This window comes from Ochotona curzoniae, unplaced genomic scaffold, assembly GCF_017591425.1.
Source record: "Ochotona curzoniae isolate NIBS_2020 unplaced genomic scaffold, NIBS_Ocur_1.0 contig_3432, whole genome shotgun sequence".
Classification (NCBI taxonomy): domain Eukaryota; kingdom Metazoa; phylum Chordata; class Mammalia; order Lagomorpha; family Ochotonidae; genus Ochotona; species Ochotona curzoniae.
The window spans coordinates 22750264-22767628 of record NW_024465859.1 but is presented as its reverse complement, the minus strand read 5'-3'; the positions used below and the strand labels follow the sequence as shown (position 1 = coordinate 22767628).

General features: G+C 47.5%; 1 protein-coding gene across 1 annotated transcript; it reads right to left on the bottom strand.

Annotated features, from left to right (window-relative positions):
- Positions 1-996: 996 nt before the first annotated feature.
- PTPMT1 (protein tyrosine phosphatase mitochondrial 1) lies at positions 997-9362 on the bottom strand. The gene is made up of 4 exons (XM_040980244.1): positions 8896-9362; positions 8698-8778; positions 2245-2436; positions 997-1322 (listed from the first exon to the last, which is right to left on the bottom strand). The coding sequence occupies exons 1-4, from the start codon at positions 9244-9246 to the stop codon at positions 1173-1175; spliced, it is 774 nt and encodes a 257-aa protein (XP_040836178.1). The 5' UTR covers positions 9247-9362; the 3' UTR covers positions 997-1172.
- Positions 9363-17365: the final 8003 nt, after the last annotated feature.

Genomic DNA, 17365 nt, shown 5'->3' with positions numbered 1-17365 from the left:
GGTGACTAAGGGGAACTACTACACACCTAGACACTTTTACATCCATGGCATTCTAGTCTGCATCCTTGTTTTCTTTCCTCTTTTTAAAGATTTATTTATTTTTATTGGAAAGTCAGATTTACAGAAAGGAGGAGAGACAGAAAGAACTTCCATCTGCTGGTTCATTCTTCAAGTGGCTGTAATGGCCAGAGCTGAGCTGATCTGAAACCAGGAGTTTCTTCCAGGTTTTCCATGCGGGTGCAGGGTCCCAAGGCTTTGGGCCATCCTTACTGCTTTCCCAGGTCATAAGCAGAGAGCTGGATGAAAAATGAAGTAGCCAGGACACAAACTGGTCCCCATACAGGATCCTGGCACATGAAAGGTAAGGACTTCAGCCACTAGACTACCTCACTGGGCTCCCATACCTTGTTTCCTAAATACAGGATAAAAGATTTAATGGGGATGAGGGAGCCTGGCATGATGGCTCAGTGGCTAAATCCTCACTTTACAAGTGCCAGGATCCCACATGGGTGGAGACTTGTTTCATGGCTGCTCCACTTCCCGCCCAGCTCCCTGTTTATGGCCTGGGAATACAGTGGAAGACTGCCCAAAGCTCTGGGACCCTGCACTCACATGGGAGACCCCAAAGAAGCACCTAGCATGTAGCTCCTGGCTTTCGATCAGCTCACCTCTGGCTGTTGCAGCCATCTGGGGAGTGATCAGCAGATGGAAGATCTTTCTGTCTCTGCTCCTCGCAATAAATGTTAGCTGCCTTTCTAATAAAAATAAATCTTATTTTAAAAATGTGTCAGGGACACCCACAGGGCCAATGAAACTGATTCTGACAGAGCTGAGTATTTCCTTTTTCGTGGTGAAAGTCCTTGAGGTACAGTGCTCAGATGTGGTTAGCTGAGTTAGATACACAGCACTACTCTGTAGATATTACTTCCTCTCTGATCCAATTCAAGACGGTAAGATACCCCATCCCTAAGTTCCATGAATGCAAGCCATGCTGAGTTTCTTTGTAGCTATACAATTGTTATTTCAAGAAAGTGAAACAAGACAAAAGCAATATTAACCATTACTTAGTAGATTTCCATTAGGTCAAGACTGGGCTTACTTCAGTCCTATTAAATTTTTATTCTGTGTCCAGCAGGGCTGTCTTGAATCCCTTCTAACCAGTCTACTTTGTGTCATTGTTGTCTCACAGTCTCGGGCTTTGCTGCCTCTGAAGTGATCTTGTGGAACTCTTTGAGAACTTGGAACTGGCCAGATCTGATGTGGACATGCGGCCGGATCTTGGTGATGGCTCTCACAGCCTCTTCAGGACTCCAGTTGTGGACCTGATGGACAAGAGTTGGGTAGGCAAAAAGGAAAGAAAGGAACAGACATCAGGTTGCTCTCTCTTGAGTCCTCCGCTGAAGGAGTCCACTTTTTTTTTTTTTTTTTTTTAAGCAAAACATCACGGTTTAGGAGCAAACAATACAGCTAGCCTGGTAGTTAACACATCCCATAAGGGAGAGCCCAGCTTCAAATTCTGGCCCTACTCCTAGTTCTAGCTTCCTCTCCAGCCAGTACAATCCCAGCGGCTCCATTTCCCATCCAGATCTCTGCTTGTGGTCTGGGAAAGCAGTCGAGGTTGGCCCAAAGCCTTGGGACCCTGCACCCACATGGGAGACCTGGAAGAGCTCCTGGCTCCTGGCTTTGGATTGGCGCGGTTCCAGCCACTGTGGTCACTTGGGGAGTCAATAAGCGGATGGAATATCTTCTTCTCTGTCTCTCCTCCTCTCTATATATCTGACTTTGCAATAAAAATAAAATAAATCTTTTTTTTTTAATTAAAATAAGCCATAAAAAAAAGAACTCCAAATATCTGAGGTAACACCGCTGCCTCCCAGGGACTACATCAGCGAGAAGATGGTAAAGTTGATGGTCAGAGCTGGCTACCGAAGGCAGGTACTCTGATGGAAACAGGCTTTTCAACCACAAAGCTAAATGTGTACCCCAGGTCCATTTTTCTGAACACTAGCTATAGGCCAGCATTTGATGTATTTTCTCGGGCTTCCTGGCACATTTAGTCCTAGGAAAAGCATCAGGAGAAGACACTGTCGCCTCCATAGCTCAGGGGCCTTCCAGGATAACACAGCGCCACCCACACAGCCTGACGTGGCTCCTTCCAGTAAGGTACTCCCTGCAGACCATTCCATGGAGGTCTGGAAATCTGATGCAGATGGACCAGTTCAGAACCAAAGGGCCTCTCCTTACCTGAATCAGATATGCTGCCACCATGGTGGCACTTCTGGAACGGCCTGCCTTGCAATGCACGTAGACACACTGGCCCAGTGCCTGGTATTTCAGTGCGAACTGGACTCCTTTCTGGAGGTTAGCCAAGGTGGGGATGCCCGTCATATCAACTGTGCTCAGCCGCAGCTGCTCGACCCCAAATTTCTGCCACTCCTGGAACCAGTTCCACCAGCATAACAAAAAGAAAAAAAAAAGAACACGGATGTAGGTAGACAAAGACAAGCTCTCCAAAGGCAGCAAAGCAACAAGGAAGTTTCTGGGTTTACTGCTTCCTGTTTAACTTTTCACAGAAAAGTCCATGAAATGGCTGACTCCAAAGGTGGTACCTTATTAAAACAGCCATACTACTGAGTTAAAATTAAGTCCGAGGTTGAAGTATTTTTTACATTTTTTATTTATATATATATTTTTTTACCACCCCCGGCCGCCACTGCAGTGCCCGCCCACCCCCGGCCCCTGAAGTACTTTTTAAAAAGATTTTATTTTATTATTTTATTGGAAAGTCAGATATACAGAGGAGGACAGAAACAAAGATCTTTCATCTGCTGGTTCACTCCCTGCAATGGACTATCCAGAGCTGAGTTGATCCAAAGCCAGGAGCCAGGAGCTTCTTCTGGATCTTCCATGTGGGTGCAGGGTCCCAAGGCTTTGGGCTGTTCTCTACTGCTTTTCCAGATCACAAATAGGGAGCTGGATGAGAACAGCTGGGACACAAACCAGAACCCATATGGGATCCCAGTGCATCAAGGCGAGAACTTTAGCTACTAGGCTACTGTCTCTGGCTTGAAGTATTCTTAAAACATTACTTGAATCTACAGCCACAAAGCACTAGCTATGGACAATTCACTGACAGAAGTCATGGGCAGGCTTTCTTTAGCATAATCTTAGCACTTGGAGAGGAAGTGATCCAATTGCAAGGTTGGATTATTATATACATACATATATATATTTTTTAAAGCTTTAGTATCTTTTTAATTTATTTTTTATTTTTTTATTGGAAAGGCAGATATACAGAGAGGAGAGACAGAGAGGAAGATCTTCGTCCAATGATTCACTCCCCAAGTGAGCGCAACGGTCAATGCTATGCCAATCCGAAGCCAGGAGCCTCTTCTGGGTCTCCTGCGCGGGTGCAGGGTCCCAAAGCTTTAGGCCGTCCTCCACTGCTTTCCCAGGCTACAAGCGGGGAGCTGGATGGGAAGAGGGGCCGCCGGGATTAGAACTGGTGCCCATATGGGATCCCGGGCGTGCAAGGTGAGGACCTTATCCACTTGCGCCACCGCGCTAGGCCCATACATATATTTTTTAAAATGTATCTATTTAAAAATCAAAGCTAGGAAAGAGGAGAAAGAAAGATATTCTACAAGCTGGTTCACTCCCCAAATGGTCACGACAGTGAAGGCTGTCAGGCCAGAAGCAGGAGCCAGGAATTCCATCCACTTCTCCAACAGGGATGGTAGATGCCCAACCATGCGAATCTCCTCCTGCTGCTTTCTCAGGCACATTAGCCTGGAAGTGGAGCAGCCAGGACTCTAAACTAGCACGGAGATGCTGGCATTGCAGAAGATGGCTTAAAGTGCTATGCCACAATGCAGGTCCTATGGTACTGTATTTTGCTAGATCTCTGTCCATGCGGGGTGTTTTTTGTTTTGTTTTTGTTTTTTTTTTTTAAGATTCATTTTATTTTTGGAACCAGATCATTGGCTCAGCTAGCTAATTCTCTACCTCCAAGGACTGGAACCTCATATGGGTACCAGTTTGTGCCCTGGATGCTCCATTTCCCATCCAGCTCCCTGCTTATGGCCTGGGAAAGCAGTCAAGGATATCCCAAAGCCTTGGGACCCTGCACCTGCGTGGGAGACCCAGAAGAAGCTCCTGGCTTCAGATGAGCTCAGCTTTAGCCATTGTGGTCACTTGGGAAGTGAATCAGCAGACAGAAGATCTTTTTCTCTGTTTCTCCTTCTCTTCGTAAATCTGATCTGCCTTTCCGATGGAAATAAATACATCTTAAAAAAAATATTCATTTTATTTTTTACTAGAAAGGCAGAGTCATAGGAAAAAAATGCAGAGAGATCATCTATCCACTGGTTCACAAATAGCTGGAACAACAGGAGCTGAGCTGAAGTCAGGAGCTTCTTCCTGGTCTCCCATATGGAGGCAGGGACCCAAGGACATGGGCCATCCTCTGGTGTTTTTCCAGGCCATAAGCAGGCAGCTGGACCTTAAGTGGAACAGGTGGGGTGGCACCCAAACCAGCACCTCTATGGGACGCCAACACTGGAGGTGGAAGCATAGCTAACATCGTGGGCCACAGCTTCTGCCTCAAGAACATCATTTTAAAGCTCAGAAAATATACCCACCTTGATTAGTGCAATATCATTCCCTTACACAGAAGAAGAAATAAGGCTTCTGGTGATGAGGCTAACGTTACTTTTGTAGAACAATTTCAGCTAATGCTGTGTGTATTCTCATTATGAATATCTTTAAGAAATATAAGAGATTGGGCTGGTGCAATGGTTCAGGGGCTAAATCCTGCTATATAGATGCTGATTCACGTGCTGGCTGCTCCATTTCCCATCCAGCTTCCTGCTTGTGGCCTGGGAAAACAGTGGGGGATGGCCCAAAGCCTTGGGACCTTATACTCCCATGGGAGACCTGGAGGAAGCTCCTAGCTCCTGGGTCCTGGCTTGGAATTGACTCAACTCCACCCACTGTGGCCACTTGGGAAGTGAACCAGCAGATGGAAGATCTTTCTGTCTCTTCTCTCCATAAATCTGACCTGCTCGTCCAGTAAAAATAAATAAATCTTTAAAAAAAACAGAAACCGGGCCGGGCACAGTGGCGCAGTGGTTAAGGTCCTCGCCTTGCACACCCGGGATCCCATATGGGCGCCGGTTCTAATCCTGGCAGCCCCGCTTCCCTTCCAGCTCCCTGCCTGTGGCCCGGGAAAGCAGTCGAGGACGGCCCAAGGCTTTAGGACCCTGCACCCATGTGGGAGACCCAGAAGAGGCTCCTGGCTTCGGATCGGCCTAGTATCGGCCCGTTGCACTCACTTGGGGAGTGAATCATCGGACGGAGGATCTTCCTCTCTGTCTCTCCTCTCTGTATATCTGCCTTTCCAATGAAAAAATAATAAAAATAAATCTTTAAAAAAAAAAAACAAAAACCAAAAAACAGAGACTTTATGACTCTGAACAAAGGTCAATACTTAGTACTGTTCATGAAATTAGCAACAATAAATGAAAGCAGAGTTTTGAGGTTGGATCCTGTATCAACTGTACCAGAAACACCTGTAGGTCTTGCCAAATATTGACATCCAGGTGCAACCCCGCAGTTTCTGAGGCAGAATGTCTACTGCAGGTAGGAATTTGCTAGTTTAGCGAGACTGCCAAACAACTCATGGAAAAACCACCAGGCTTAGTAGGACAACAGCCAAATCTCCCAAGTGCCAATGCCTCTTGCCCAGAGACTAGGCATTTACTACAGATTCCCATCATCGTGTATTTTCCCTTGCTCCACAGCATTGGCCGTTCCAGGAAGCATTTACTGTCTGGCCAATGATTTCTAAGGCTTTGTGGCAAAGTCAAATACACTTTGGTCATTCCAAAGAACTGTTACTTGTCAAAATGTGTGCCATAACTGACACAGCAAGTTAAGCTGCTATTTGCAACACCCAATCAGAATGTTAGTTCAAGTCCCAGCTTCTCTGCTTGCAATCCAGCTTCTTGTTCATGTGCCTGGGAATGCAGCAGAAGTTGACCCAAGCACCTGAACTCTTACAACCTCTCTATCATGTCAGAGACCAGGATGGATTTCCTGGTTCCTGGCTTTAGCAGCTTGTCAAGCTCTGGCTATGGAAGTCATCTGGGAGTGAGCCCAGTAGATATTCCACCTCTTGCCCTCTATGTCTTTAAAGTTAAACTCTGCCTTTCAAATAAATCAATAATCTTTTTATAAGTATGACATAACTGGGCCTGCTGCATTAGTTCAATTGGCTAATCCTCCACCATGCAAGCACTAGGAGCCCATATAGGTGCCAGGTCGTGTCCCAGCTGCTTCACTTCCCATCCGGTTCCCTGCTTGTGGTCTGGGAGAGCAGTGAAGAATGTCTCAAGTTCTAATGTGCCTTCACACATGTGGAAGACTCAAAGAAGCCCCTGGCTCCTGGCTTGGATTGGCTCTATCTCTCCTTTCTGTAAATTTGATCTGCTTATCCATTAAAAATAATTCTTTGTGCCCGGCACAGTAGCCTAGAAGCAAAAATCCTCGCCTTGCACGTCCTGGGATCCCATATGGGCAGAAGATCTTCCTCTCTATATATCTAACTTTGCAATAAAAACAAATAAATTCTTAAAAAATCACATCTTCATCAGTACAACAAATTAACATAATGGTTTAGAGCTAACAGATGTCAAACACCATGATGCTAGGACAACACCTAATAACCATTATGGAATGTACCAAACACAAGCCTTTGCATTGAATCAAAGTTCTATTTTAAGCCTGAAGCATTCAGAATTCCACCACCATTTCTAATGTATGAATATTATAATAAAAGTTGCCCAGAATGACAGTAAACTCTTTACAGTTTTTCCTAAAGATTTATTTATTTTTATTGAAAAGACAAACTTCAGAGAAAAGAGACAGAGAGGGCCCAGCGCGGTGGCGCAAGTGGTTAAGGTCCTCGCCTTGCACGCCTGGGATCCCATATGGGCGCCGGTTCTAATCCCGGCAGCCCCGCTTCCCTTCCAGCTCCCTGCCTGTGGCCCGGGAAAGCAGTCGAGGACGGCCCAAAGCTTTGGGAACCTGCACCCGCGTGGGAGACCCTGAAGAGGCTCCTGGCTTCGGCATAGCATCGGCCGTTGCGCTCACTTGGGGAGTGAATCATCGGACGGAAGATCTTCCTCTCTGTCTCTCCTCTCTGTATATCCGCCTTTCCAATAAACAAAATAATAAAAATAAAATCTTAAAAAAAAAAAAGAGAGAGACAGAGAAAGATCTTCCATTTGCAGGTTCACACCCCAGAGAGCTGCAACGGTTGATGCTGCACTGATGCAAAGCCAGACGCCAGACTTTCTTCTGGGTCTCCCATGTGGGAAGAGGATTCCAGGGTTTTGGGCCATCCTCCACAGCTTGAAACAGCACCCGTATGAGATGCCAGTAATTACAGTTGAAGCATTAGCCAGTTGAACCACTGTACGGTCCACTACAATTTTTTCAATGGATGGTCTGATGCTAAATGTATAGCATATATATATATAAAATATTTGCCATATATAATATAATATATTATATATATATATATATATAAAGGGGTCACAGTGTGCTATGGGGAAGACCTCTCACATTTAGCAGTGACTTCATCCTGAATGCTCAACACAGTACATAACCCATACTTAGCAACTAAAAAAGGTTAGCTCAGTGAGTGATATCAGAAAAATACATACAGGAAGCTGTTGCCACATCCTGTTCATTTTTGGAATTTCAACAATTAGGCAATAAATGCTTTGGTTAAAAAAAAACAAAGGGTGTCTCTTCCTCCCTCCCTCTTTCGAGAGGCACCCCACCTCCTGGCTTTCTCTCCAGAGGTACTTCCCCTTCCCTCTGCCTTCCCTGCTCACCTGGTCCCTTCGCAAATAAACTTTTCCGTAAAAAAAAAAAAAAAAAAAAAAAGCAGGCCTGGTGTGGTAACCTAGTGGTTAAGTCTTCACCTTGCACCTGCCAGGATCCCATATACGCATCAGTTCATCAGTTTTTATTCCAGCTGTGGCCTGGTTAAAGCAGTAGAGGTCACCCCAAAGCATTGGGATCCTGCATGTGGCTTCAGAATGGGGCCACTTGGGTAATGAACCAGCATATGTAAGATCTGTCTATCCTGCCTTTTGTACATCTGACTTTTGATTAAAAAATTAATAAATAATAAATCTTAAAAAGAAAAGAAAAACACATACAAGATCCCTTTCAAGTTCAGTGACCAAAATGAAGTATATTTGCGGGGTGTGTCAGCATCCTATGGGAGCTCCTGTTTACTTCCCGGCTGCTCCACTTCCTACTCAGCTCCCTGCTAATGGCCTTGGAAAGCATGTACTTGGGCCCCTGTCACCCATGTAGGAAACCCTGCTCCTGGCCTCTGCCACCATCTGGGGAGTGAGCCAGCAGGTGTAAGATCTGGCTGTGTCTCTGTTACTCTGCCTTTCAAATATTTTTTTTTCTTTAAGGAACATATACTTGTACAAAAAAATAAGCCAGACTTTGTTGGCTTTCACCGGGAGGCTGCGATCATCCAAGGCTGGCACAGTGGAAGCCTGGCCACTTCTCCTCCCCGACCCTCTCTCCCCTCAAAACTTCTCCAGATCCTCCAGGTCCAGCTAGGGTTGGCAGCCCCAGCTTCTCCCCCGCCCAGCCCCGGACCCTCACCTCCGACGAGTTGCACAGGAACCTCGTCTCATACTCCTCGTTCATGGTGATCACCGCGCGCACGTTCTCGTCCCGGACCAGCTGCCGAGGCAAAGTGAGGAGAGCTCAGGCAGCGCCGAGCCCAGGCCGCTCGACCGGGTTTGCGAGCCGGGTGGCAGGCAGGGACGGGCCTGGGCCGCGCTCGCCGTCCCGGCTCACCTGGAGCGTCATGCTCCGCAGCGGCAGCGCGCCCAGCAGCACCGTGGAGTCGATGCGGTGGTACCAGTCGCGGTGCGCCCGGCCCGGTATCTTGCCGCGGAACACCGTGTAGAGCAGCGTCGGGTAGAAGAGCACCCGGGCCAGGCCGGCCCCCAGCCACTCGGAGGCCGCCATCCCGCCCCACCACAGCAGGCGCAGCGGCGGCCTCACGGGCGCGGCGCTGGCGGGCGGCGGCGAGAGCTGGGACTGCTCCGAGGTGTCCGGCGACGCGGCTTCCTCGGGCTTCGGGGAGCAGGACGCGGTCTCCGGGGACTGCGGGCTAGGACTTGGCGCCCGCGGGCCGGCCACCATGGCTCGGGGGGAGGAGCCGCCGGCCTCGGGGGAGGGGCCAACAATTCCCGGGCTGGGACCCCGGACCCCGGCCTGACCAGGAAGGGCGCATCCTGGGCCGCAGGCCTGGGAGCCGTGGCCTGGGAAACCGTGGCCCCCGCCTGTGGCCGCTGGCACCCTCCCGCCCCCGCCCCTCCACGGAGGGAGGGGCTGTGACCTCAGGTGAGGGGGCCATGACCCCTGCGTGTAGAACCCCCGGCACTGGCTGGGAGAAGGAGGGGCACTGACCGGAGGTGCAGGCTAGGGCCCCAGGGGAGAGAGAGGAGACTTTAGTGGGGATCACAGCCCTGGAGGGGCCAGGGGTAAGGGGGCACTGAAGGTTTTTTGTTGAAATAAGCATACTTTTAAGTATATATATATATATATAAAGTATATAAGTATATATATATATATATATATAAATATATAAGGCAAAGATGTAGACACAGGTTCACTCCCCAAATGGCCACAACAACCATCTGGGAGGCCAGGACTCCATTACTTCAGCAGCCACCTGCTGCTTCCCGGGCACCTATTTAACAAGTTGGAGGATGAGGGACTAGGAAAGAGATTTTGCATCTGGTGGTTCACCCCCCAAGTCACCACAGTCATCGAAGCTGCGCCGATATAAAACCAGGAGCCAGGAACCTCTTGCACGTCTCCCACACAGGTGCAGGGTCCCAAGGCTTTGGGCCATCCTCTGCTCCTTTCTCAAGCCACAGGCAGGGAGCTAGATGGAAAATGGAGCAGCCAGGACTTGAACTGGCACCCACCCCACCCATATGGAATCCTGGCCCATGCAAGGGAAGGACTAGCTAACTGAGCCATTGTGCTGAGCCCTTTCTTCTTTATAAAAATATGTTTTATATATATATACATGTACATATATATATACACACATATATAATAGCTTTATTTAATTTTATTTGAAAGGCAGAGTTACAGTTACACTCCCCAAATGGCCACACTGGCCAGAGCTGGGCCCATCCAAAACCAGAAATCAAGAGCTTTTTCTGGGTCTCCCACCCAAGTGCAGGGTCCCAAGCACTTGATCCATCCTGCACTGCTTTCCCAGGCACATCAGCAGAGAGCTGGATGGGAAGTAGAGCAGCCAGTACTCCAACCAGCGCCCATGTGGATGGCTAGTGCTTCAGGTAAAGACTTAGTTTATTATGCTATGGAGCCAGCCTGGAGTTGCTTCTTATTTTTTTGTTTTGCTTGTTTGTTTGCTTGCTTGCTTGTTTTATTTTGTTTTGTTTTTCTTTAGTTTTTAAACATTTATTTGGGGACCCGGCGTGGTGGCCTTATGGCTAAAGTCCTCACCTTGAAGGCGCCGGGATCCCATAAGGGGGCCGGTTCTAACCCTGGCAGCTCCACTTCCCATCCAGCTCCCTGCTTGTGGCCTGGGAAAGAGGTCTCAAAAACAGCCCAAAGCCTTGGGTTTGCATCCGCATGAAGGACCCGGAGGAAGTTCCTGGCTCCTGGCTTCCGATCAGCTCACAACTGGCCTTTGCAGTCACATGGGGAGTGAATCATCGGACAGAAGATCTTGCTCTCTGTCTCTCCTCTCAGTATATCTGACTTTGCAATAAAAATGAATAAATGAATAAATTATTTTTAAAAAAGGTTGATTTGGGGCCCGGCGCAGTGGCACAGTGGTTAAGGTCCTCACATTGCACACCTGGGATCCCATATGGGCGCCGGTTCTATCCCGGCAGCCCCACTTCCCTTCCAGCTCCCTGCCTGTGGCCCAGGAAAGCAGTCGAGGACGGCCCAAAGCCTTGGGATCCTACACCCATGTGGGAGACCCGGAAGAGGCTCCTGGCTTTGGATCGGAATAGTATCGGCCATTGCACTCACTTGGGGAGTGAATCATCGGACGGAAGATCTTCCTCTCTGTCTCTCCTCTCTGTATATGCCTTTCCAATGAAAAAATAATAAAAATAAATCTTAAAAAAAAAAAGGTTGATTTGGAAGGTAGCATGAGGAAGGTCTGTTGTTGGCTTTTACATTAGCAAGGAAACTGGAATTAGGACCTGCAGTGCCAGGTAAGGGACCCAGGGGTCTTAACCAGCTTCTTAACCATCAGGCTGAACACCTGCTTCCCTCTGTGCCATTAGAAAAAAAAAGTGCTTTTTCACAACAGCCTTAACTTACCGTCCACCAACTGTACAGCTGAATGAGCTTTAGGTAGTATATTCACTGGGTTGTGCAGCCATCACCACAAATAATCTTACAACATTTTCATTGTCGCCCCCCCCCCAAAAAAAAGCCCATTACCATTAGCAGTCACTCAAAATTTCTCCCCAACTTGCCAGCCCTAAGCAACTTCTGAGCTACTTTTCGTTTCCATACATTGCATGTCCTGGGCAATTGAACCAAAGGAAATCTTATAGCAGATGTCTTTGGTGTCTGGCTTCTTGCTATTATTCTAATATTTTCAAGGTTAGTTCATACTGTAACATAACCAGTACTGTATTTCTTTTTACTGCTAAATGATATTCTGTTGTTACATATTTTTATTTTATTCCTACTTTTTTTGGTAAAGATTTTATTTTTATTGCAAAGTAAAATATACAGAGAAGGAGAGACAGGCAGGAAGATCTTCCAACCCATGATTCACTCCCCAAGTGGCTGCAACGGCTGGAGCTGAGCCGATGAAGCCAGGAGGCCGGGGCCTCCTCGGTGTCTCCCATGCAAATGCAGGGTCCCAAGGCTTTGGGCCGTCCTCGACTGCTTTCCCTGACTGCAAGCAGGGAGCTGGATGGAAAGCAGGGCCACTGGAATTACAACAGGAGACCAAATGGGATCCCAGTACGTTCAAGGCGAGGACTTTAGTTGCTAGGCATTGGCGCTGGGCCCTTATCCACCACTTTTTAAAGATTTTTTTTTTTTTTATTGGAAAGTCAGATATACAGATGGGAGGAGAGACAAAGAATAAGATTTTCCATCTGTTGATTCACTCCCCAAGCGGCCACAATGGTCTCAGCTGTGCCAATCCAAAGTCAGGAGCCTGGAGCCTTTTCCAGGTCTCCCTTGTGAATGCAGGATCCCAAAGCTTTAGTCCGTAGTCCACTGCTTTCCCAGGCCACAAGCAGGGAGCTGGATGGGAAGCAGGGCTACCAGGATTACAACCAGCACCCATATGGGATCTGGGCGCATGCAAGGCGAGGATTTTGACTAGTCCCTATATCCATTTCTCTTTTTAAAGATTATTTGTGGGCCCAGCGTGATAGCGTAAGTGATTAAAGTCCTCACCTTGAACACACTGGGATCCCATATGGGTGCTGGTTCTAATCCCGGCGGCCTGCTTCCCATCCAGCTCCCTGCTTGTGGCCTGGGAAAGCAGTCGAGGACAGCCCAGGGCCTTGGGGTCCTCTACTCATGTGGCATGTGGGAGAACTGGAGGAGGTTCCAGGCTCCTGCCTTCAGATTAGCAAAGCACCGGCTGTTGTGACCACTTGGGGAGTGAATCATCGGACGAAGGATCTTCCTCTCTGTCTTTCCTCCTCTTTGTATATCTGACTTCCTAATATAAATAAATAAAAATGAAAAAAAAATGTTGTAAACAAATATAAATATCTTATAAGAAAAGCTAATTTTACATTAATTGTTAAATGCTTGCTCTTTTATTGACATGCATGTGAGATTTCGGTGCTCGAAGGGGCAGGATTAGGCTTCTGAGTTGGTGTGCCTAGCCCAAGGCTTCTCCTTTTCCAATCCATGTTTCTGTTACTGTGTCAAGGTAACTGCCACTCCTGTGGGAGATGCAGACCAAGTTCTGGCCTTTTCAGCATTTGGGGAATCAATCAGCCAACGGAAGATCGATCTCTCTTTCAGCCTTTTAAATGAACACAATTTTTTTTAATAAGAAAAGTTGTTTTCTGACACTGTTTAAAAAGTTTATTTCTGAAACTACAGAGTTGTGTTAATTTTATTAATGAGGTCATGGTACTGTTGCTATGTAAGAAACTGTCTGAATTTACATAAGTGGGATTTGCATCAAAATGCTTTACCAAGAGAGATTAGATAAATATAGCAGTACTAATGTTGAATCTGAGTGATCTGTCATGCTCTTCTGCTTTTTCATAATAGTTAAAAATGTAGTTCATTACATACATTATGAAAGAGATAAACAAGTACTCTGTTGTTTTTTTTTAGTAAAAAATTCAGCCACGTTTTGAGTTGGTATTATTTATTTTTACTATTCTGTAATAATTATTATAACTTAATGTATTTATCCATTTTCCCTTAACTGGAAATTTTGGCTGATTCTTTTTTTAAATTATTATTATTTTAAAAGTTTTTTATTATTTTTAAAGGATTTCTTTGTTTTTATTGGAAATCTAGATATACAGAGAGAAGGAGAGACAAAGTGGAAGATCCTCTGTCCGATGATTCACTCCCCAAGTGGCAGCAACGTCTAGAGCTGAGCTGATCCGAAGCCAGGAGCCAGGAGCCTCCTCTGGGTCTCCCACTTTGGTGCAGGGTCCCAAGAATTGGCCATCCTGGACTGCTTTCCCAGACTGCAGGCAGGGAGCTGGATGGGAAGTGAGACCACCAGGATTAGAACCAGCACCGAGATGGGATCCTGGTGTATGCAAGGGAGTTGCAGGCTACTGTGTTGGGCCCAATCTAATTAATATGTGACGGAGTGAGGGTGTCTGTGGACTAGAGGCTTATCTAGTCAAGGACAACAAGCCAAGGACACCTGGTATCTAGGAGCAACGACGTCCAAATGCCATCTCTCCTTCATTTATGTCTCCCTCTGGTTGTAAATTATGGACGACCACCCCCAACCCCAAGAACAATGGAAGCAATGACCAAGAGACGGAGCCCCTCCTGAGCCTTTATAGGGGATTGTGAGGGGAGTGGTTACACAACAATGCAATACTGTCCCCTCTCAGGTGATAGGTGAGTGTCACAGGTGGGCAGGAGGGAACGTCTAGGTGTTGGTGGTAGGGAGTGACTTCCAAGCTTGTGACCCTAAACTAGTTGCCTACCTCATCACAGACAATCTATTTATGTATGTGATAGAGTGATGGGGAGAGACAGAGGAAGATCTTCCATTTTCTGGCTGACTCCCTAAATGACTTCAACAGCTAGGACTGGGTTGGGCTAAAGCCAGGGATCCGAGTCCAGGTCTTACATGTGGGCCATCTTCCACTGCTTTCCTAGGAGCATTACCAGACAGCTAGATGGGAAGTGGAGCAACCAGGACTTATATCTGTGCTCAAATATGAGAGCTCTGTCCAGCTGTGGCTTACTCGATTTTAACAGCCCCATGGGAAGCAGCTGCTTAATTGGCTGCACCACAGCGTCCACCACAGCAGTCAGATCTTGTCACTGCCTCCATCCATGGTTTATTTTATAGTTTGGGATTATAGCAGGAAGACATGGTTGTTTTGAAGGAAGCAAGCACTTCCAAATTATATAGTGCACAAATTAAAGGCCTGGGGCAGGCATTGTGGGGTGGCAGGTTAAGCTGCCCCCTGGGGATGGCTGTACCCCATACTGAAGTGCCTGATTCATGTTGTGTCTACTCCACACATTTCTGATCCCACTACCTGCTAATGTGCTCCCTAGGCATAGGGTGCTGGTTCAGGTGCTCAGGTTCCAGGCACCCACCCATGCCAGAAACCAGATTGAAATGCCTAGCTCCTTCTTTTGGCCTTGTTTAGCCCTGTTGTGGGCCTTGCGGGGGCCGGGTGGTGGGGAATAAACCAGCAACCAATAGATGAAATCTCTTTATCTTTCCACTGCTCTTTATTGGATAGTGAGATATAAAAAGAGGATAAGAGAGAAAGGAAGATCTTCTATCCAATGATTCACTCCCCAAGCTGTCACGAAGGTCAGAGCAGAACTGATCCAGAGGTCAGGAGCCAGGAACTTATTTTGAGTCTCCAACAGGGTACAGGGTCGCAAGGCTTTGGGCTGTCCTCTACTGCTTTCCTAAGCCACAGGCAGGGGGCTAGATGGGAAGTGGGGTTGCCCAGGACATGTACTGGCACCCATATGGGATCCTGGTGCGTGCAAGGCAAGGACTTTAGCTGTTAGACTACCGTGTGCGCCCTGGTCCTATTCTTATGTAATTCATGGATAAGTTCCAGGAAATATTGAAAGGCTAAGCAGTCTATTCTCTTTCCATACAGAGCACCTACGTAGGCCTAGTCATTAAGGCAATAATATTTCCTTAGAGCTTATCATGGGTTAGGCATTATTACCTAGGCCATGAGAATCTGGCTGTGAAAGACTACAAAGACCCAGTGCAATGGCTCTGTTGGCTAATCCTCCACCTTAAAGCGCCAGGATCCCATACGGGCATCAGTTTTGTGTCCCAGCTGCTCCACTTCCCACCCTGCTCCCGGCGTGTGGCCTGGGAAAGCAGCAGAGGATGGCCCAAAGCCTTGGGACCCTGCACCCACGTGGAAGACCAGGCTTTGGTTCCTGGCTTTGGATCATTTCAGCACTCCTCACTGTGGCCATTTGGGCATTGAAACAGCGGATAGAGGATCACTCTGTCCCTGCTCTCTGTAAATCTACCTTTCCAATATGAAATAAATAAATCTTTTTTTTTTATCAAGAATTTTTTTTAAAGATTTATTTATTTTTATTGGAAAATCAGATATACAGAGAGGAGGAGAGACAGACAGGAAGATCTTCTGTCCTCTGATTTACTCCCCAAGCAGCAGCAATGGCCGGAGCTGAGCTTATTTGAAGCCAGGAACTTCTTCTGGGTCTGCCATGCAGGTGCAGGGTCCCAAGGTTTTGGGCAGCTCACTGCTTTCCCAGGTCACAGGCAGGGAGCTGGATGGGAAGCAGGGCAGCTTGGAATAGAAACAGCTCCCTGAGCCTGGCAGCGTGGCCTAGGGGCTAAAGTCCTCGCCTTGAACACACCGGGATCCCATATAGGTGCTGGTTCTAATCCCGGTGGCCTGCTTCCCATCCAGCTCCCTGCTTGTGGCCTGGGAAGGCAGTCGAGGATGGCCCAAAGCCTTGGGACCCTGCACCCGCGTGGGAGACCCGGAAGAGGTTCCTGGTTCCTGGCTTTGGATCAGCACAGCACCGACCGTTGCACTCATTTGGAGAGTGAACCATCTTTCTCTCCTCCTCTGTATATCTGACTTTGCAATAAAAATAAATAAATCTTAAAAAAAAAAAAAAGCACCAGCACCCTGATGGAATCCTGGTGTCGGGGCCAAAAGTAGATAAATCTTTTTTTTTTAAAGATTTATTTTTATTATTTTTTTATTGGAAAGGCGGATATACAGAGGAGAGATAGAGAGGAAGATCTTCCGTCCGATGATTCACTCCCCAAGTGAGCACAACGGCCAATACTATCTCCGGGTCTCCCACGCGGGTGCAGGGTCCCAAAGCCTTGGGCCGTCCTCGACTGCCTTCCGGGGCCACGGGCAGGGAGCTGGATGGGAAGCAGGGCTGCCGGGATTAGAACCGGCGCCCACATGGGATCCCGGGCGTGCAAGGCGAGGACCTTTAACCACTTGCGCCACCGTGCCGGGCCCGATAAATGTTTAAAAAAAAAACCAATGTATTTAAAACTATACAGTACAAGAGTATGAAAATATGCAATTTACAGACCTTGTCGCACCAGCAACACTGTGGTTAAATTTGTTTTTCTCCTCAAGTGAAAGTGGTGCTTCCCACACCCAGGGAGACCTTGTTGGCTTCTGTCTGGGAGCCCACTTGTTTTCTTGTGGTGAGGTAGGGTATAATCAGTATTTGTCAACCCAAGGAGCATTGACTCTGTGAAGCCAGAAAATGTTAGAGAAATTGCTTGCAAAACCACGAGTTTTCTGCATGCGGATAGGGGCCAGGCAGGGCTCAGCACTGTTTTTTTTCTCCATCTGTATCTCACCGCGTTGCAAAGTAAAGAACCTAAAGAATGACCAAGGTTGGCTGCCACAGGAACCAGGGTATGTGGCTTGCATTCCATCAGGGATCCCTGCAGGTGAACTCCTGAGTCCTCAATTGGTCTAGTCAGGTTTTTTTTCTTGCCGAAAATAGGCTAGGGCTGGGCTGTCATTCTCTGAATAGAATCCCTATGAACCCATCCCCGCACACACACTGGGGGTGGTAGAGA

Coding starts and splice junctions, on each gene's coding strand:
- PTPMT1 (XM_040980244.1), bottom strand. CDS start 9,246: ATGGTGGCCGGCCCGCGGGCGCCAAGTCCTAGCCCGCAGTCCCCGGAG. Junction 8,779..8,895: donor TGCGGAGCATGACGCTCCAG/GTGAGCCGGGAC, acceptor TTGCCTCGGCAG/CTGGTCCGGGACGAGAACGT. Junction 2,437..8,697: donor TCCTGTGCAACTCGTCGGAG/GTGAGGGTCCGG, acceptor AACTGGTTCCAG/GAGTGGCAGAAATTTGGGGT.